Source organism: Manacus vitellinus, unplaced genomic scaffold (assembly GCF_001715985.3).
Source record: "Manacus vitellinus isolate BGI_N305 unplaced genomic scaffold, ASM171598v3 scaffold_22_pilon, whole genome shotgun sequence".
NCBI classification, from domain to species: domain Eukaryota; kingdom Metazoa; phylum Chordata; class Aves; order Passeriformes; family Pipridae; genus Manacus; species Manacus vitellinus.
The window spans coordinates 12,007,738-12,029,195 of NW_021939632.1; the positions used below are offsets into that span (position 1 = coordinate 12,007,738).

The window sequence follows — 21,458 nt, forward strand, 5'->3', positions numbered from 1 at the left end:
ACCCTGGGGAAGAGCATCAGTGAAGCAGCCCTTGTACTGTGCCTTGGGTAATCCAGCCAGAAGAGGCAAATTAGTAAATAATCAAGTTCCAGTAGTTTCCCAGATTTTTTCTTTCTTTCTTTTTTTTTTTTTTTTTTTTTTTTTTTTTGGTAAACTTGAAATTATATTCTACTGATATTTTCAGCTAATAACTGAGGAGCTTATTTTTACCTTCTGCTGTTCTTAGAAAAGAAGGTGAATTGTCAATGCTCTACTTATGTGTCAGAAGGAAACTTACCAGTTTTTGTATAAATTCGTTGTTTCCTGCATTCAGTAATTTGTTGTATATGTTATGGGGGTTTTCTGGTGAATTTCCGTCATCAATGTTTATTGTTGAAATAATATTTTTGCTAAAAATCTCCAGGTTTCTTTTTCAATAAACATATTGGGTTTCATGGATGAATAGGTACACCATGTATGGTGAAAAGTCAAAAAGCAAATAGGAGAAACAATAGTAATTTTACATTTTTTTTGGTGTAATTTTTCTGTGGGTTTGAATACCTACTTAGAACTATCTTGGGTGTTCATGAAACCTGCAGATTGTAACATTATATTTTGGTTGTGTGTTGTCCTTGATCCAGATAGAAAACTTGAATTATTATAGCCATAAAGCTATTTTTGAAGATAGTAATTTCAAAACATCACAGCCTTTCAGTAGATATTAATAATTTATATTTTCCAGTTCAAATAGTTTTATTGACTCTGTTCTCTAGGGAGAAAGATGCACTTAAGCATCTTTTTACTAATTTTGGCTTTACTCGAGGCCAAGCCTTGAATGAAGTCATGATTTTACTCTCATGCCATGGAGCTATATTCATTTCATTGGTGGCAACTGAATGTTGGCTCCTGCTGACCAAAATTATTTATGTTTTTAGGGGGCTGTTTCACTCTTCCTCAGATATTTCTGCTGGAGAAAATAATAGGTTTTCTGGTATTTTTGAGCTGCAGTTTAGTTTCTACCATTTTCTTTCAGCTTTAGAGTAGAAAAAAGAACAGCGTAACCTCTTCAAGAAGCATTTTGGGCTACTAGACATGCCAGTCTGTCACTTTAAGTGCCTGCAAATAACTGTCAAATATTTACTTGGTATTTTAAAAATTGCACAATCCTGTGATGTTATTAGAGAATTGGGTTAATTATGTTCTTTCTAATTCTAACATTTATTAAAAATAAAAAGAAGCTGTTATGGGAGATTTTTATGCTTTTGGTGTTTAAAAAAAAGAAAAAGAGAAAAGAAAAAGTAAAAAAAACCCCCATCAATCCAAAATCTTTTGATTGGTTGGTTGTAAGTTGTTGGATGCAAAGAACCAAGCTCATACCATAAGTTTTAAATGTCTTGAATGTTTTGAAGTCAGAAGAATATGGTCTGACTCTTGTAGTTTCAGGGGCTTACAGCATTTTTCATGTTTTCTCTCACTGAACCTGGAAGCTCCTGGAGCACCTATGTCTGCGTCAGTGGGCATAGGAGAAGGTATTCCTGCAGCTGTGCCTTTTTTTGGGTGGATGTGACAAGACAAAGGTATTGGGTTGGACAAAATCATCTGCCAGGCTGGAATTTGAACGCTGAATTGAGGAAAGTTGAAACAGTCTCCATTAGGGAACGTGCTGAGCATGTCTATTGTATAACGCTGCAGCAGTACTAAAACGCAAATGGCTGCTGGCTGTGCACAGGCAGGTCTTTAATATCTCAGGATTTGGTGCATAATAAGCTAAGACCCTTTTTCGTGCCACCTCTGTGATGAATTCCTATTAACAATATTTGCTAAAGCACATTAAACATGTGCGTTAAATGCGTACACATAATTAAATTTTGCCAGTGTATGATAGAAGAAAACCTGTGTTAGAAGAGCAGAGTTAAGTAATGAATAATTGGTAAATAGCATAATTTTTGCCATCATATGGCCTTCTACTTGGTATTTATTTTGATATCCAAAGCAATGTGTATTTACGTTTCGGAGATGCCTGTTGAAGCTAAGGATGTATTTCACAAGGGAACTGCAAACAGTCTAACCGTGTTAGGGCAGTGTTCTGCTTCGCAAATTAATTCTGCTGAGAAGCTGCATATATTAGTAGAACTGATCTGCGTCTGCTGATTGTGCTGAGCTAATGCAAAACCTTAGCGATATGTTGGGATACATAGCAGAGATGAACACCACTGCATGGTAACACTCAGCTTTGAGGACATCCGTATTTTTTTATATCTGCTTTGTTTACCTTCTCCTTTATAACTGGCCTCCAGTGACAATGACAGTGCATGGCTTTGCTATTTCATTTATATTTCTCTTTAACTGTGAAAGAAATCTGAAACTCAGGATTTTTGTCTCAAGAGTCTGGCTTCTGTAGGAAAGGAATATTTTCGTAACCTTTTGCTTCAATCCCTTCTCATCTTTTTTTCTTTCTCCAGTTTTACCTCTTTCATTGTGCTGTTATTTGGTCTGTATTGTCATTCTCAAAAACTGACTAATATAGGCGATTTTTTTTGTCTGTTTAGACACATTTTTGACATTTTTCAAAATGTCTCCAGTAAGAATTTCAAATGTTTTCCTTAATGTTCTTTGGAGTGAGAATGCTTTTCAACCACTGTAGTTGCAAAATTTTTTAACTTATCAGTGTTTTTCAACATAAATAAAATAGTTTATCTCTTTTTCTTTTTTAAATATTTTTGCTAAGTTTAAACATATGTGAACCTACATATGAACTTGCAATGAAGATGAGAGAAAATGGGTAAAAAGTGAAAGAGTAAGAGCAAGCTCTTCATGTTTCCTCTCCAGAAGAACCTATTTAGAGGTCAAAATAGCCAGCATAATTGATTCCTGCCAGAGGCAGTATGAATTTATATCTTTACCCTTGACTTGACTTTTAGCCTATATTTATTTAGCCATTTAAATTGTTGTAGCCATTTCTTTTGACCATGCCCTTGGCAGTCTCACTGTTGACACTTTCACTACACTTCCTCTGCATTTGAAATAGTAATGCGTGGAAATATTTTTGAAAGAGTCTAGGCTCCAACTAAATACTGTGTCACTCTCATCCCAAGTGTTAATGCTTTCTCAATTAGAGCAAACATTGTGTAGCACAAGGTATATTTCCTCATAGGGAAGTTCTGACTAAGTATTTAAATTATAATCTTGACGTTACGTTAGTTGTGTATGCAAACTTAATGCTTTAAAGATGTAGTTTAAGGGTGTTAAGAGAGAAAAGTTGATTTTAATGTGGCCAGAAGATAAAATAACGGAATTCTGTTGCCTTTTGTTGAAGGGGAGAGTGATTTATGTTCAGAAAAAGAATTTTGAAAATTAATAGGCCAAGCTATCATTATACTTAGTAGTTAATACATCTGCTTTGTTTTTCAAACCTTTTCTTTTAAAGTGTTTTAGAACTGATAAGAATGCATTGTATTTGAAGGCAAGGCAAAATTACAGTGGCAGCAGAGCTCGTTTACTGATGCAGAGGTGCAGTAGCATAGTGTAGGGAGGAGCGTGTTTCATAGCAGTGTTGAGATGGCTGTAAAATTTCCCGTCCTTCCCATGGCTCTCTTTGAGCAGTAATGCTTTTTTTCCTTGCACTAAGGACTGTCTGTGGTCATTGAGGGCCACAGGTCTTTTGCTTCTGAGTAAGGTTTCAGGATTAGTCCCTAAGTCATGTCCCCTTAATGAAGTAAGAAGTGAGGCAATTGGAGGTTAGATGCTTGAGAGATAAACATTTTAATCCCCTATGCCTGTGTGGTTACCCTTCAGCATGGAATGATGGCCCAGCTGCTTCCTGTTGAAGTTCCCTGTGCTCCAGGTCACAGTCCAGTGCCCACTCCTGAAGGCAGGCACACAGACCTTCCCTTTCAAGAACAGAGCATGGGTCACTCATCCTCTCAAAACGCGTTTCTTGTAAAGATCTGCTGCCGAATGGGTTTCTTGTTAATTTACACAGTAGAACAGCAAAGAAACTCACCAGGATGCTGAAGAGTCAGATCTGTTGTTCAGTAACTGCTGCCTGCCTCTAAGCTATTGCGTAGTGGAGAGCATCCTCATCTTTTGCTTAGGTGGAGGCCATTTCTCTGGGTAGAAAATAATGCCAAGAGTCACAGTCCTAAGAGAGTGGGCACAGGTACAAGCCAAGTGCTGCACTGTAATTACGAGCCTTCAGGTACATAAACAGTTGCTCATGGGTTTGGGCCTGGCCCCACCTTTCCATCTATTTCCTTCTCTGTGTGCTCTGCACTTATACTGCATTCTCCTTTTGTTCTTAGACACCTTACTTGGAAGAACACGAAGTTTCAGGGAAACTTCAACATGAACTTATTCAGGCATCTCAAATCTCTGTAACTTTGTGTATGTGCAGACGTGCTTTATGCTGGGGGAATTTGAAAGTGAGAATGTGATACCCTGGAAAAGCTCACATACCTTTGAAGAAGACAGTTTGGTGACAGATGGGCAGAGCCTTCTAGAAAAGGGGTTTTGATCTGAGGACAAGCCAAGAAGGATGTTGGAGTAATTTAAAAGTTACTGATTGCTCCAGTGAAAGCAGCTGTTTGTCATTCAGCAGGCAGTAATCAGCCATTTGTATGCCCCTGTGCCCTTGCAGGGGGTAGATGAGCAGGTGTAACTGTGAGGTGGCAGTGTGTACCTGTCGAGATGGCACATCACTCCCTCTGCTTTTGTTTTCTGTCCCTAGGGGCTCTAGTTCCCTGAGCAGACACAAGTTGTCTGTATCAGGGACCAGTGTTCCCTCCACATTACTGTCATGTTCTGATGGGAATCCATATCTTGTTCTGGGGATCATTAACTCAAAATTGGGAAGAACCTGAATAGCAGCCAAGTGCACAAGTGTTTTCAGACCTGCACAGTTTCTTGTTCACTTTCTCTTCCTTGTTCTGTCTGATGAACATTTTAGTTGCCACATTAAAAGTGGGGTAGTGTCAGCAAGGGGCTGTGTGGCTTTGGGGAGCTCCCCAGAGGCAAGGCTGTTCAGGGTGCACAGCTGTGGGATTGAGAGCATAGGCAGAACATGCCGGCTGCTTTCTGGCAGCTGCAGCCATTGGACAGACTCCCTGGCTTTGGGATGAGGAACTTGATGCTGCAGTTCCATTTGTGTCTCCATCACCATTCCCTCCCTGCACAGCCCCCAAATATAAAGGCATTTCCTAGTTCCATACAGGATCAACAGATGTACTGTGCCTCCCATGTAATATAATCACTGCTGGTGATTGAAATGGAAATATCACTATAATATAGCAAGAAGATGTCAGTGACTTCTCTTCAGCTGTTTCCACTTTGTGGGGAGTACCTGTGTAAGTGGAGTTCTGTCTAGTACAGCATGCTGCTAGACAGTGGTGCTTTTCTGCTGCTCTTTATTGTCCAAAATATTGTAAAGATTGAAACTGCTGTGATTTTGAAGGGTCTGTGGCTATAGTTTCAGGAGCTGTGTTTTGTTGTGGCTTTTTTCTCCCAGTAAACTAATGAGAAATTTGTTGCCTCAGGAGATCAAGTCAAATGAATTTCTGAGATGCTGCGCACTGTCATACAGCAACATTTCAGCCTTATGCTTAGGGGAAATTGACTGCAAGGATGAGGAAGCAGAGCTGTGTGTCCGCAGTGGTTGTGGCTGGATTTCGCATCCCATTGCTTTCCACTGAAGCGTTAAGTAGTGACTGCTGCTGGAGACAGGATATTAAACTTGGCGTGATCGTTTGTGTTCTTCTTAGAGATTTTGATTCTTAAGAGGTGAATGAACTCCATTATTATAAAACTTTTGTTCTAGTCCTTGTAATTAAATAATATAATAAAAATGTTGTATAATGTATATGTAATTTCTAGTTTTGACTTAAAAAGGCAAGTTTAAACCTGCACATAACTCCCTCCTGCTGTGCTTAAGAGCTGGTAGGCAAGGTAGAATGCTTTGTCGGCAAAGCAGAACAAGTAATTAGAACTAACTTTCTGTTGCAATGGAAAGAAACCACTATGTTCTTGTCACCTCAGCCACAGAATTTCCTACAGATAGACTTCAATGTTTGCTGAATTATGATTTTGAATTGGTCTTACAGACTGTAATCTGATGATTCCTGCTTTTTATTTCCTTTTTTTTTTTTAATGGTTGTTTTGTTGGTTCGGCATTTTTTGTTTTGTTTTGTTTTGGGGTTTTTTTTGTAGTTTTCATCCTCATATACTCACCTTGATCCTGTTCTAGCTTCATACCAGGCCAAAAGTTGGATGCAGATCTCTTCATGCTGTCGCTTTGTTTTTTTCCAGGAAAGAAACTGTAGTTGGGACTTGAAGGGAGCTATAGAATGCATAGGAGACTTTGAAACTACTTGGTACGAGACTAAGTGTGAGCCAAAATAGCAGAGAATCTGCTCAAGTGCTGTGCTTACAGGGTCAGAACAGAGCACCTACATGACTGATACTACCTCTGTACTAATAGAAAAGATAAGAAAGATCCAGACTAGGGACAGCATTCTCTGTCTTTTGCTGCCAAGTGGCAGGATGCAGCTCTTGTCCACAGTGGCTAAGCTGTCAGGCCTTTGCCAAAACCCAGGTGCCCTCATCCAGCCTGCCTGCTGGGATTGGTTCTGGTGCCTGCTTCATCCTGCGTTATCCAGGAGAGCGTGAGGTGGCCGGGGCCAAAACCCTGAAATGTGCTAATTGTTAAACAGTATGGCCAGTACTGGAGTCTCTGCCTTAACCTTGTCTTCTTTACCAGTAGCCACTTAGCCCAGCTTATGATAGCTTCCTGACAAATTTATTGGTTCTTTTAAACATAGAACCATAGAAATGTTGGTTGGAAGGGAGTTCTGGAGCTTACCTAGTTCCAGCTTTCTGGAAGGAGCAGAATGTGGCTGGCTCAGAATTAATGAGTCCTAAAGGTAGCTCCAGGGATTTAAAGAAGTTCTATTTCATGAGAAATGTAAATTTCTCCTTTATTTTTCTTGCTTTCAGTGGGATTTGGCAGAGCTCTGTGGTAAGTCTGTAGTGTTAGGTGTGTGTCCTCTGCAAGTATAGTATGTGATTAATCCTAGACAAATTTTTTTGTCTGGATAAGTGTCAGCAGTGCTTGTCTTTGCAGTGCTGCAGGCAGCATGGTGGCAGCTGAGTGTCCTCTGGGCAGGCTTTAGCTGTTCTTGATTTCTCCTCAGTTACTTAAGAGCACACTTTCTCTGTAATCACGTGTGATATTTCTACTTCTGCTGCTAAATTTCCACTTGAATACTTTGCTTTATAATCTTCTATTCAACCTCAGGAATATATTAGGCATCTTACTTCTTAATGTGGGTATCACAGAATAATTTAAATTGGAAAAGACCTCAAAGATCATTGAATCCAACCATTAACCTAACACTGACAAGTGTACCACTAAAACATGTCCCCAAGTGCCACATCTGGGCATCTTTTAAATACCTCCAGGAATGGTGACTCAACCACTCTGCTGGTCAGCCCATTTTAATGCATGACAACCCTTTGAGTGAAGAAATCTTTCCCAGTATCCAATCTAAACATCCCCTGGCACAGCTTGAGGCCGTTTCCTCTTGTCCTGTCACTTGTTACTTGGGAGAAGAGGCTGACCCCCACCTGACTACAACCTCCTTTCAGGTAGTTGTAGAGAGCAGTAAGGCCCTCTCTGAGCCTCTTCTTCTCCAGGCTAAGTAACCCCAGCTGATCCTCATAGGTCTCTAGACCCTTCACCAGCTTCATTGCCCTTCTCTGGACTCACTCCAGCACCTCAGTGTCTTTTTTTGTACTGAGAGGCCCAGAACTGAACACAGGACTTGAGGTGCAGCCTCACCAGTGCCAAATTCAGGGCAACAATCACTGCCCTGGTCCAGCTAGCCACACTATTTTTGAAACCAAGATGCCATTAACCTTCTTGCCCACCTGGGCACAGGCTGGCTCATGTTCAGCTGCTGTTGACCAGCACCTCCCCACTCTCTGGCCTGGCCATCCATCCAGTTTTTAACCTGGCGAAGAGTACAAGATGTGAGCAGCCGGTTTCTCCATAAGAATGTGGTGTCAAAGGCTTTAGTAAAGTCCAGGTAGACAACATCCACAGCTTTTGCTTCAAACACTAGACTGGTCACTTTGTCAGAGAAGGGCTTCAGATCAGTCAAGCTGAACCTGCCTTTCATAACCCCATGCTGGCGGGAGAAGAGGAGAAAATTTGGGAGGCAATTAGTGCCTCTGACTGAGGTAAGGAATTTCTGAATTCCAGGTATTTTTTGAGCACTAAATTGGTATATGGTCTTTGTGACTTCACTGTCTTTTCTCTGTCTGTAATATTGGAATTATGAGATGGATTTCTTATAGAGGGATGTGAGCACTGGTTAGATCACATATATTTGGTAATGGGAACTGTAGTGTTCAGGATGATTTCTTCTTACTTAATTTCATCCCTGATTGTGAACATTCCTTTGTCCTATGGCAGCCAAGGGAGGGACCAAGTCAGGCTCTTTGAAGAGAAACTGCAAGTTGTTTCTTTGTTTGAAATTTCACAACGTAACCAAGAAACCAGGGATGCTATTGACATCAAAATGGGAAAAATACTCCCTGAAAGCAAGCTGTTACACATTATCCTAGTGAAATAACCATCTCCATACATGTCAAGTTAAAGTACGACTTAAGATTTTTTTTTTCCTATGGCTTCGCTGTCTCCTAATTAATTATGTGTAATTTCATACTAAATGGTTATTCAACACTAGAAGTGGCAACTTATTGGTACTTCTAAGTAAAAATTACTTTGGAGGTTATGAGTGCGTATTTTGCAGCTGGATGTTTCAGTGTCTCGTTGCTTCTGTTCCTGTTACAGGTGCGTGTGACAGCATTGCAGCGATGAGTGGAATTTTAAAGAGGAAGTTTGAAGAAGTTGATGGCTCCTCACCTTGTTCCTCTGTGCGGGAATCAGATGATGACATTTCTAGCAGTGAAAGTGCTGACAGTGGTGATAGTGTCAATCCATCCACTTCTAATCATTTTACCCGTAAGTACTAAATCTGTGTGTCTAAAGAATGATTCCTGTTTCTCAAAATAAAGTAAATTTTATGGTTAGATAAGCATGATGATTTTTAATTGAACAGATGATAAAATGGACTCCCTGTGGTGTTTAGTTTGTGACTTGCTCAAAATGACTTAGTAAACTTGTATCCTTTTGACTTCTTGTTAATTATATAAAACTATTCATCATTGTAAAAGTTGGAAGTCACTTGGAAGCTCCTACCTATTTGCTGTTTGAATTATGTAGCTGTTTGTAGTTATCATTGGGAGTTGTGCTTAAAGTATTTCAGATAGGCACTGTACGGAAAGTACTTTATATAAGTTTGTTTATTTTCCTTAGGTAAATGTAGTGCAGCTGTCAGCTGTCTGCAGTACTGAATTGGTGAGAGTTCTTCTCCAAAGGAAATACAAGCTTTCTTTTATTTGGAATTGAGGAATGTTGTGTATGGGACATATTATTTCAATAGTTTCTGTTCTTCGTGTAGCACAGGGTATCTCTGTACTTAGGCAATGAGTTTGTGTACAGATAAGAATTTGGTCTTAAGTTAGCAAAGCTACATGTGCAGCATATGTTTCTGGGAAAAATTAGTTTACAGTTTATGTTTGCAGATTATGATATTAGTTTTATGTGGTTATATTGTTTTAAAAGTGAACTGCGTGTTTTAAAAAGCAGGAGTTTGCCTCCTTCAACCCTATTGCATATAGATCTCCCTACTGGAGTTAATTTGTGAAGACTGTGAACCAAGGAGTAGGTGAGACTCCTCATCACTGCCCATACACAACGTGGTCCTTGTCACTCTCTGGTTTGGATTGTGCCTGGAAATCATGTTTGTAGCATGGGATATGAATATTCTGATAACTGATTCGTCTACCAAATGCTGCTGTGCAGTTTGAGCTGAGGTTTGGGCATGAGGGTCCAAATCCTCTTTGCTCTAGTGTGGAACGCTTCTGTGCAAGGAGGGCACAGGCACAACTTTTCAAATGGGTTTCCATGGAACACTCACGATGTGCTATATTTAAGATGCAGTACTAGTAGGGGACCTATTTTATTGAAATGCCACAAAGGGGTAAGCAACCCGGTAAACCTCTTTGGTAGTATCAAGAAATATTTTGGTAACAGTATTCTCTGCATGCTGATATTCTAACTTTTGTTGAAGGAATTAGTTGATGATTCATCATAGACTGAAAACAGTCTTTTTACATCAAACAGTCATTCCCACCCACGTAGAAGACAACAATGTTTTTGTGAATACACAGATAATACAAAGAAAGCAAATAATTCAGGAGAGAAACTTGGAAGTTGTAATACATGCATGTAACAAAAAGCTTTAATTGTAGTTGACACAATAAATAATTTAGTTTTTGAATAAAATCTGCAAGGCAAACTGTGGCATTTCATTGTTATGACTACTGATCTGTCTAACTGAGATATTTGTGGCCAGAGTAATAAATGTTTATCTGTGTGTGCACTCACACACACACACACTTATAAGAAATTGTACAGATTACATTTTTTTAAATACATACATATATATTTATATATATATCTATCAATCAGTTGGCAATACGGAAATAGAAAGAGTAAATGATTTGCATGTGCATTGATACTAATTTCTAAAAAGTGTTATCTTTAATATAGATGCACCAGCCTAAATTCCAAGGAATCAAATACAGAATCCCAGTATTATATAAGGTTGATCTGGGAAGAAAAGGCTTAACTGATGGCCTTGGCTATTTGAATAGGTAAACTTCAAGGTCCTCAAGGAAAAGGCTTTTGGAGATTTCTTTCAGTATCTGACATTGTACTTTGCTCTTACTGTAATGCAGCATGCTTGCAGGAGCTTTATAAAGGTGATCGTTTTTTATTGGTAACAAAATAGAGGATATTGATGGTCAGATGAAGTGTAGAATGAAAAGATGGTTTAGTGCCTACTTAATTGCACTCATCTTGCATCCAGACTCTTCCAGTGTGCATCATTGTTTTGTAACTTTACCAAGGACACTCCATGTTGCACATGATAGGGAAGTAAGATTTTGTTAATTCATTATTAAAATGCTACAAAGGAGATTTTGCACCTTCTTCTCCTCTCTTAATAGTAAAGCCTATCCGTTACTTACATGTTTACACAATCAATATCTACCAATCAGGTGGTGTTGGAAAAATCACTTCGGAAGCCTTAGGCACATCTGCTTTTTACATAAGAGCAACTCTGCACTAAAAAGATGAGTCTTAGTGATGATGTATTATACTAAAAGTTAATATGTGTTTGCAATAAAAATTAATCGTGTTTGTATTTAACGTTAAAACGCTGAAAGATATTTTTAACTTGATAACTGACTATCTCTAGTGAAAAACAGGGCTTTTGTTGAGATTGGATTTTTATTTTGTTTTATTCTTCTCACCTTTTCTTGAGGCTGTGTGCTTTGATTCTGGAAAGAATGTTTTAACTGGACGTTTGTTGAAACTTTTATATGCACAGGATTTTTTTTCATTTTGGTTTGTATCAGTTGGTTAACATCAGTGATGTGTCATATCATGTGTGATACTGGATGCTCTTCAGGGCAGGAGCACTTTCTTTTGTGTAGTTAGATTTTTTTTTTACCTTCTCGATTTTTTAAACAGTTTTATTTGAAAAAGCATATTTTGAGTTCTAGGAAGTGATAAAAAATGAACTGATCATACTGAAATAAATGCTCAGTCCTGTCTTGTCAAAGCTGAATATGTAGAAGTTGTCAGTGTTATGTCTCATAAATACAGGTGTCTCACAGAGCTACTAAGTGATGCTTAGCTAAAAACTACATGCGGATGTGTTGTACAGTAACAAAACTCCTAACAGTGTACATTGGAAGCTGTTTTTCTTCATGCTCTAAACACATTCATCTCCCAAAATAAAAGATAAGAGCTTTTCCATGTCAAATATTGGAATCTGTACTGTTAAGGATGAGGTCTGTGAGACTTTTCCAGTAAGCAGACAGAAAAGAGCCAGTGCAGAAAAAAGACTGGCCAGATTCCTTGCCTCTGTTACATGCCTGAGCACCTCCTTGATGGAGGTTATCTTTCTAAGCCTTTTCCTGACATGTTATACCATTTGTCTTTGGTGAGACAGTGTCAGATTCTGTGTACTGTCTTCCTTCTGGTCTGTTTTCATATAGGTAAATATGAAGTTCAGTATAAACCCTCTTTTACTGACTGGAAATGAAGGGGTTGTAGGTGATCTGTAGTCAACATCGTTGATTCTGAAACTGAGAATTAAAAAAAAATCCTAACATGGTCCTCTAAGTCTTATTTTTCCTTTCTAATTGACCTGACAAAGAGATAATTTTAAATCACTTGTAACTACAGCCCTTTCAGCGCTTCAGCAAGCAGGCAGTTGGTGTACAAATTTATCTAGAATAGCTGATGCATCTCAATATTTACACAACCCTTGAAACAGTATGTGTTGGGTCAGATAAACAAGAGCCTTTCAGCTATCCTGCTCCATTAGCCTTAAGGTCAGTTTAACCTGCCAGCTAAATGTGGCACACAGCTGCTGTGGATCATTCAGGTGGGACAGAACTACCAGAAGATAGCTTTGTTCTCAGCAGTTAACCCTGCACTGTGATGGCAGGAAATACATGACTCAGATGTCCCTAAGTACTGACTACTACACAGGGGTAAGTACAGGGTTTCTTTAACAATATATCCATTTAAATAAGTAGAGACACAAATGATGACAACAAAAAATGAGTAAATCCCTAGCCTAAGTTACAGGCTTCTGAGTTAGTAAATGAAAGTTATGGTCTATAAAGAACAGACAACTGTTACCAGGTTTGTAACAAAAAAAAAAAAAGAATAAAATAGTATTTTCTTGACCAGGTGTGTGTATTTTTACACATGTGCACATTTTTAAATCTCTTAGCAAATGGTGTTGGAGCGCCTTGATTCCTGCTGGCAGATATAATCCCTACTGCCTTTTTTACTCACCTTTCTCAGTCTATTGAGGTAATTTCAGTTTGATTCAGCAGGTCATTAGTCACACTGCAGTTTTACCTTAATGGATGCCAAGGTGTATTACTAACTAGTCCCCATGCCTGTCCTATTTCACAGCCCCACCTTCATCTCAGAAAGAGGGATGTTCATTTTCAAGTAGCAGTCCAAGTTTGCCTATATCATATGAGCAGGACTAAGAGCATGTGTTCCCTTTTTCCTTAGGGATACATGGAATACAGGGCAGGAGCACTCACAATGCCATTTCAGCTCCTTTAAATTGACCTGTTCAGTTAGGGCACTTTACTGCTGTGTTTCCTCAGCTCCACAGCAAGCTGATGAATCTGGAATTGCTGTTCAGGATGTCAGTAAAACACCCTGACCATTCCTGAGGTTATGTGCACTGAGGGACACGGGGTTCCACACTGCTGCTCGGGTGTAGGGGATATGTGCCCTTCCAGAGAAGGGCAGTGAAGCTGGTAAGGAGTCTGGAACATGAGTCCTGTGAAGAGCGGCTGAGGGAGCTGGGGCGGGAGAAAAGGAGGCTCAGGACAGACCTTACTGCTCTGTACAGCTACCTGAAAGGTTGTGACAAGGTGTGGGTCAGTCTCTTCTCCCAGACAAGGGGAAATGGCCTCAGGGGAGGTTCAGGTTGGATATTAGGAAAAACTGCTGCACTGAAAGAATAGTTAAGTATTGAACAGGCTCCCCAGGGAAGTGGTGGAGTCACCATCCCTCAAGGTGTTCAAAAAACAAGTAGACATGACACTTCACAGTACAGTTTAAAGGGTATGGTGGTATTTGGTCAAAGGTTGGACTTGATCATCTTGGAGGTCTTTTCCAACCTTAATGATCTATGATTCTGCAATTCTTCCTGCCTTGTTGAGATATCTACCTCTAAATGCGTGAACTTTTTTCTGACGAAGAAAAATACCCAAATTTAAGTTACAGAATTGCATACAATTGAAAGACCTGGGAAGACCTCGTGAATTCCTGTCTTTTACACTTTGGTGCTGGTAAAAATTCCCCATAACATATTAATCGCAGATGCATGTCTTAAGAAACATACTTTGAGGAGCTGCTGCTTTCCTCTGCCATTTCAGCTTAAGTGTAGTTTAGCTGAAACTTTCTGAGTTTTCTTCATCCCCTGCATGAAGATCACCAGCACCAGCTTATCTGATAAGGGGATCATCACCAACAGGAGATACTGCCATCCCACAGGCTAGTTGATAACCTCCATCAGTTGTCTCTGTATTGCCATTAACATTTTACTGTCATGAGCAAGGTTATCCTGCAGCCATAATCACAGGTCCTGTCATTCCACTAATTAGGGTACTGTCTTTAGAGTGTTGGATGCCTTAGGTTCATTAGGAGTGTGACAGGTCAAGGGCTCTGAGAAAACCCTTTGATCTCTAAATGTTCTTGCCGTCTTTTGATTTTGCTGTTAAAGATAACGAGGAATTTGATATTACAAATACATCCCTGTTGCACTTCCTTCAATATGACCTTAAAAGTACTGTTTGAATATTCTAGAGTTGCTACCATATTGAGATTGCCTCATCTCTGTGGCCATGCAGAACTTGGAAGAAGGCATGAAATCATTAGGAAGGTGTAGCTTCGCTTAAATTACCTTTGTAGACAGATGAAGCTTTATTTGGTGTAAGGTCAATAGCACAAATCATTACCTGAGCTTTGAACTTAAGCTGTGTGTTTAATTGCTGGTTAATGATGGAATTTAAATGATGCTGCTGGCTTATTATGGAAAAACACTTAGGTGTAGCTAAATGCAGGTATTCTTTTTTCATGGCATCTTGCAGTTATTTATATTGCCAGCAACCAGGCTTGGAATTCCCTTGATAATGAGGAATATGTTCTTACGGCTATTGTTAACTCATGTTATGAAATGCTAACAGGTTGAGAGATTCTGATATTTGATTTTAAATAAGTTGGCTCATCCGAGTAGTAAATAACAAGGAATGCAAAGAAATTCAGTTAATCAAGGCAGTGCATTGTTTTTCTCTCAAAATCACGCAGAATGACAGGGCAGGGTATGCCATGACAGGATCTTGCCTGCTGTCTTTCATCTGGAATGAGGACTACTGTAGAGGGAGTTTCTAAAAATTGCAAAGAGGGGTTATGAAGCAGGCTCCCACTGGGTTTTAGAAGGATTTGTACAACTAATTCTTATTTTTTAAATAAGTTCTCTGCTATAAATAGTGCATTTCATACGCTATACAACCAGAGGGACAGTTTTTGCCTTACATGATGTTTTTATTGGCTTGAAAAACATCAAACAAATTTTTTTTTGTAGATGTTCCTGACAGATACACAAAATATGTTTGCAAATGCAAAGTCACAGACAGCTGAATGGGTAGTTGTCTTTGTATCAAATGGTTATTCACAGAAGTCACACATAAGATGGGACAAAGGATTGCCTGTAGCGTCATAGGAGAGCACAGCAAATGCAATTGTTATGCATGGGTGTTCCTGCAAGGATCCCTGGTAGCAGCTTTCCTCCTCATGAAGCTGGGGCTAAGGTCAGGAATAATCATCTATGAAACAGCAGCTGGCATTTAGAGTAAATGGAGAGGCAGAGAGCAGTTAACCATCTCCACTCCTCCTCGCAGGCTGATGATATTTGCAGAGTGGAGAAGCTGGACTAGTATGATGAACGTCACAGAAAAGCTTTCTGGAGATAGAGGGTGCTGAGGAAGTAAACGTAAAGCTTTCACTGAAATTTCAGCAGTAAAGTTCCAGCTTTTAGTGTGCATCCCCAGAATTTAACGAGTGTGTGAGATTTTAGACAAAGCTCTCAGCAGTGAGGTAAAATGTTTAAAGTACAAATTAAAAACCTCTCCTATTCATGTCAGACTTGTCTGCGAGCTTGTCTTTTTAGAAAACTTTTTCAAATGTGACTTAAATCTAGCATTAGGCAAGCATTCCCGTTGAGCCCCTCCTGTGAGGTGAATTTATCTTTGGCTTTACCCTAAAGGAAGGTACCAGAAGGATGGAGCGGTGAAATGCTACTGGGGTAGATGTTGCTGTTCCACAGCGTTGTCCCTCTCCTTCCTGTCAAATTTCCACTACTCAATTTACACCTTTTTGAGTATGCAGTTCCCTTTAAGACTTCCAGATTCAAATTTATTCTATAAAATACCTCCCTGCCCTCAAGCTCACATGTTTCTTTAGGGGGCTGTATTTTGTTTCACAGCATTTGCTCTTAATGTAGATTTCTAGCATGTAGGAAAAGTGTTTTATCATTCAGGGCTGAAAATTTGTAAATTTAGTGTACGGAGACTCTTAGAAAAATATCTTTTGGGAGGCAATGGGCTAGAAGGAGAGGTAGGAGAAAGAGGTAGAAGCAATTTCTGGATACGACCTTTTCCCAGTTTTTGTTTTCTGTGAAGGTTGGGAAGCAAGATGGCTTTTTTAGGCGGTGTTCTGACCTGGATTACCGTGATGGATTAGGCTTTGCTGTTCTGTGGTGTTAGACTGATGAAACACTGCATGGGAAAGTCATAGAACAGGTGGAGAATGGTGCTAATCCTTCTTGCCATAATGGTTTTTATGACAGTAAGAGTATGTTAAAAGCAGACAAACAGGTAGTAGAGTGTAAGAAATGCAGCATTTCCTCCGGTCTAAGAGCTTTAATCCAAAAGTCTGCTTCATACATGTTTTTTTCAGCCTTTTGAAATTTTCACGTGCCTAAAATATTGCTGCGCTGGTGACAATGAATTTCTCTGCTCTCATTGATGCAGGAGTGTGAGTAATCTGCTGGGGAGCCATATGGTTCACATTTATTTTAATGTGTCTTTGACATCAGGAGAATAGCTGAGACAGCAGAAGAAAGTGCTTATGTCTTGGAGTTCAGCCAGAACTGAGATCGTTTAAGTTTCGTAATCAAAGAACTACCAGTTTTCTCAGTAAAAAATGTTTGAAAAACATGATGGGCTTAAAATGTCACTCCTATCAGAATTTAGTAAAATGAGGAAGCAGGTTTTGCATTTTATGGATGGATACAGCCACAGCAGGTACTCTTCCTGAGTGGGAGTTTGGGCTCTGTGTTGGCCGCTAAACACACGGAAGGAAATGCTGTGTTTTTCCCAGGTTTCACACTGCTGCAGCTCCACTGCCCAGATGGAAAAATGAGGACGTTCAAAGGTGAACAGTGCAGCTGTAGAGTGCCTTCTATGTACGTGAGAGCAATTCAGGAAAACTTTGTTTCAGTCTGCCAGCACATTATTTTTGTTGCTTTTCTATTTTATCAGGTATAATTTACTTATATGCAAATGGAACTTGGATGATTCTCTTAAGAAAACATTGGACTCCTAGTGTAAATATTGATTTTCGCCTTTGCATTTTCTGTTTTCTGTGGGATATGGAAGTTGTATGGGCCAATAATGACATCTGTTGCAAAGATATAAGAGATATATGATAACCGAGTATGAGAAAACCTGAATTTTTCAGATGTGGAAAGAGCTGGGAGGTTGTGTCTTGTCATTTTTCACAAATTCGCAAATAGATAAATAATTATTATTCTCAGGGATGGGTGAAGAAAATACAGCTTGAGGTGGAGAAGGTAGGGCACCAGAAAAAGCTGCAGAACTTTGTACCAATGGTGGGAGGAGGCAGTGGGGCTGTTGGGTGCAGGTGGCACCGTCAGGATCTTCCCCCTTTCCTCCCCGGGCTGGGGGCTTCTCAGCCTCGTTGGCTGCCGTGGGTGGGACAGGCCAATAAACAGTTCAACCCCAGAGAGCAGTAGGATTCTCTGCTTCTATCTCTCCTCTCCATGCTTTCAAAATATCCTGGTGTGGGGTAGGAAGAGGAAGGAAAAGCACACGATTTCAGAAGTTAGAGAGCTGTAAAAAATTAGTTAGTAAGGAAATTCTTCAGTCCCTAATAATACATACAATGATAATTTTTGCTTGCAATACAGAAGGTAGGTACAGAAAATCTTACCATTATGAGGCTATTAGTAGGAATAAGGTCATGGCAACCATCTGGCTTCTTCTGTATAACTACAGCACTAAGGAGATAGTCTCTAACTGTAGTGTTCTAGTTACATTAAAATATAGTGCAAAAATATTGACACTTATTCATTACAAATTACTGTATTGCTATATCTTTCTTCACCTGTGTCTATTCCTACAGGAATACATTCCTCTAGATGTGTGTTTAACTTTTTTGCCGTATAAATTACTTTGTTCTCTTTTATTAACTGTTGATGAACAAGGACCTTTCTGTATTCTCTAATGTCACATGATGTGAATGGCTTTCATTTTTTCTTAGCTTCTTAACTGAGGACTCTTGTTCCAAATCCAGAAAGTATTTCCTCACTTGCTGTGTTTGTTTGATGACAGCATTCCAGTGCAGATCAATGCTTTGTACAACATACTTTAGCCAGGATGAATCTAAGTTTTATTGCCAAGCTACTCTTTCTAATATTTTCCCTTCTCCCATTAATTGTCATTGTGACGGAGACTTATGGGAGACAGCAACCTAAGTAAGAAGGAAGAGCAGCCATGGAGCTGTGTCATAGAACAGTTTTCTTTTTTAAGGCTATTGTTATTCTCATGATAGCTGTATTTTCTTTTTTTACTTTGATACTTTCTTCAATTTGGACATTAAAGTTTTATTTTTAGAGTATCTTTGAAAAACGAATTAGTGGGGCTTTATGTTTTACAGAGGACAGGCTGTGTTCTGGAAAAATCCATTTAGTACATTTGATCAAGTACCTAGAAACTGAAAAAAAAATATCTGAGAAACACTTAGTCTTTCTGGTAAACCATCTTGTATTCCATTACTTTTAGCCACTGGGAGATAAGAACTGTACTTTTAGTAGGTGAAATGTTACCATTTTAAATTGCAACCATTTTAATAAGAATAGTGTTAATAAAGGTTATGACTTCGTGTCCCCAAGTGGGAGATGGTCTTCAACTATGTGTATAATTTATCACCTGTGGGAAAAACCGTAATGATGTTTGTGTGCAGCCTATGAATAAATCACTGAAATCTCAGTTTCTTGATAGACTGCTGAAGGGTTATCTCTAGTCTGTATTACAGTCAATGACTGAAAAAGGGTCTTGCTATAACATGTGGTGTTTACGCACTGTGCTGCTCACCGAACAGGTATTCTTAACTTTTGGAAACCTTAGAGCTTCCTTGTGTGCTCAATAGCCAGAGAAGTCTGTAGCCAGGAATTTTGCGTAAAGAGAAATGACAGAAATATATGCAGTCATGAAATAAATTATAACTGCTGTGGATAAAGAGAATTGTTATGAGGGAGAGAGGTTAATAACTGAGAAAAAATGAGTAAATGCATCCTCTTGTGTGTGTGTGCAGGCACTTCATGAACAAAGAGAGCTAAAGGGAAAGCACAAAGAGCAGGTTGTGTTTCCAGGCTGGGTTAGCCACACTTGGGTTAAACAATGGTTTGCTATTAAAAGTTTTCCTTCTTTCTTTTAAGTCTTTTGGGCTCACTTTTAGGAATTTTGTTTACATACAGTTGCCATTTTTGCCATAGATGGTCTGTGGTGCAGATGACTGTGCTGTGACTGTAGTTTGGGTCAAGTGGGACCTCGATGGGACTGTGCTGTGGCCAGATACAGCCCTGACTCTGTAGCAGCTACCTTTGCATGGCAAGGAGCTGATAATCCTGCAGGACCTGGCTTGACTCCATGAGGAGGAAGGCCAGTTGCAAGCAGGTTATTAACTTGAGCTCTGCTCAATCCAAAAACGGAGCCACTCAAATGTCAAATGCCGAAAGTCAAAATTTCAGTAGTTGATATTATTTCAGATGAGAACTTACAACAGTCCCATTTGAAGATATCTATGTCCGAAGACCTTGTTCAAATATAGTGACCTTTTTGGAGAGATAGTTCTGTACTGGTAGTTATGTTCTTATCACCGTCGTCCTTCCCTCTGATTATTGATATGTTTTATGAATTACAATACTTATGTCTCTGTCAAAAATATTTAACTCCATATGATCTTGAAACATGGAACTAAAAATTACATTAAATGTTTAAATACATGAGAATGGAGCATTTGTTTCATTCCATGGAATATATCAGACTTGTAGTATATAAATGTGTTAAATATCATGTGTGATCCATAGGACAGTTTTAGGTGATGATGAATATTTTTATTCCCTCTGGCATCCTCACCCACCAAAGTGGGTTTCACGTTCATTTTCAAAAACCATCTTCTAATTGGTGCTGACAGTGTGTGTCCAGTAGATGCTAAAAAACCACCTCTCAACCTAACAGCCTCTGCCTGGAGTCACTACCATCCCTGTTGTACGGAACAGATGATAGTGGCATCCACTGATACCACTTGTTACACAGGCAGATGGCATGGAAATGCTTTTTTGAGACTGGCCAAGCAAGGAAACCATTACTAGATCTCTTCTGGAAAACTGGTGCTTACACTCTCAGTGGATAAATTTATAGGTTACAGGCTTTGGCTTACCTGCAAAACCTTTGAAGCTGACTCCGGAGAGACCTGCAAACCTTGCACAGTCTGTGTCCTTCATTCTGAATGGAGCTTACTAACTGATTAATGCCAGTAAATTTTGCTCTCTAATAAAATAATAGTCAGTAAACTCATGCTTTCTAATATGTCAGAACATATGTATTTTGTATGTTCTGCTCTGTCTTGAGTTAAGCACGGTCCTTAGCAGTAATTACAGCTGATTCAAATGTACTATTTAAGGTACAGTGCATGCAAAATAACATATGCCCCTGACTCTTGATAAGATGCTCTGAGAACCTGAGTTCTAGTTGGCTTGAAGGAAATGTACTGCGTTATAGAGCACTTTGTCCCTGATGTTGGAAAATGTCCAACATTTCCATTCAATATCTAATAATACTTTTGAGCTCACATTAATGCAACCCTCTGCTCAGAGATTTTAGGAAGTATAATAGAGCAAGAGCATAGTGCCTTTGTGGTGCTGACTGTGCTTCCTTTCATGTCCTTGGTTACTGAGGTGGTTGCAGTTCTCATGTCTCCTCGCTGGCATCTCTCATCTATGCTTTTGGGTAATCAAATAAAATCCGCTAATCTTTTGAAGTTCCTGCTAGATCTGTTCTTGTAAACAACATTCTCATAAATATGAATATATTCTGACTCCTTCTTAGCAGTAGCATACAAGAGATGACCATGGGGTTCTTCACAGAGCCTTAGCTCTGCCCTTCGTCAAGCTCCTGGGTGAGACAGAAGCAAACTCAAAAGATAGGATGTGTTTCAGAAAAAATAATTCCATGTATTCTGAGGGCTATGAATGTTTACATGCATGTTTAATTATACAGATTATCATATAATTTGTCTGACTCAGAACTATAACATTAATAAATAAAATCATGAACTTTAATGGCATTTACAACAAATGCGTGCCAGCTCTCACTCTGGCTTCAGTGCTGGCTTTATAGTGCTGCTGATGGTGCAGTTACAGTATGCCAATGTTTTCTTGAACTTCTGT

At 39.3% G+C, this 21,458-nt stretch overlaps 1 protein-coding gene across 2 annotated transcripts in view; it reads left to right on the plus strand.

Annotated features, from left to right (window-relative positions):
• CSRNP3 (cysteine and serine rich nuclear protein 3) overlaps positions 1-21,458 on the plus strand; it is a 53,486-nt gene that overhangs the window by 17,225 nt on the left and 14,803 nt on the right. For both annotated transcript variants that reach the window (XM_018072666.2, XM_008930999.3), the window contains exon 2: positions 8,828-8,998. In XM_018072666.2, coding sequence (XP_017928155.1) covers positions 8,851-8,998 — 148 coding nt within the window. In that variant the 5' untranslated portion in view covers positions 8,828-8,850. The remainder of the gene's footprint in view (positions 1-8,827; positions 8,999-21,458) is intronic.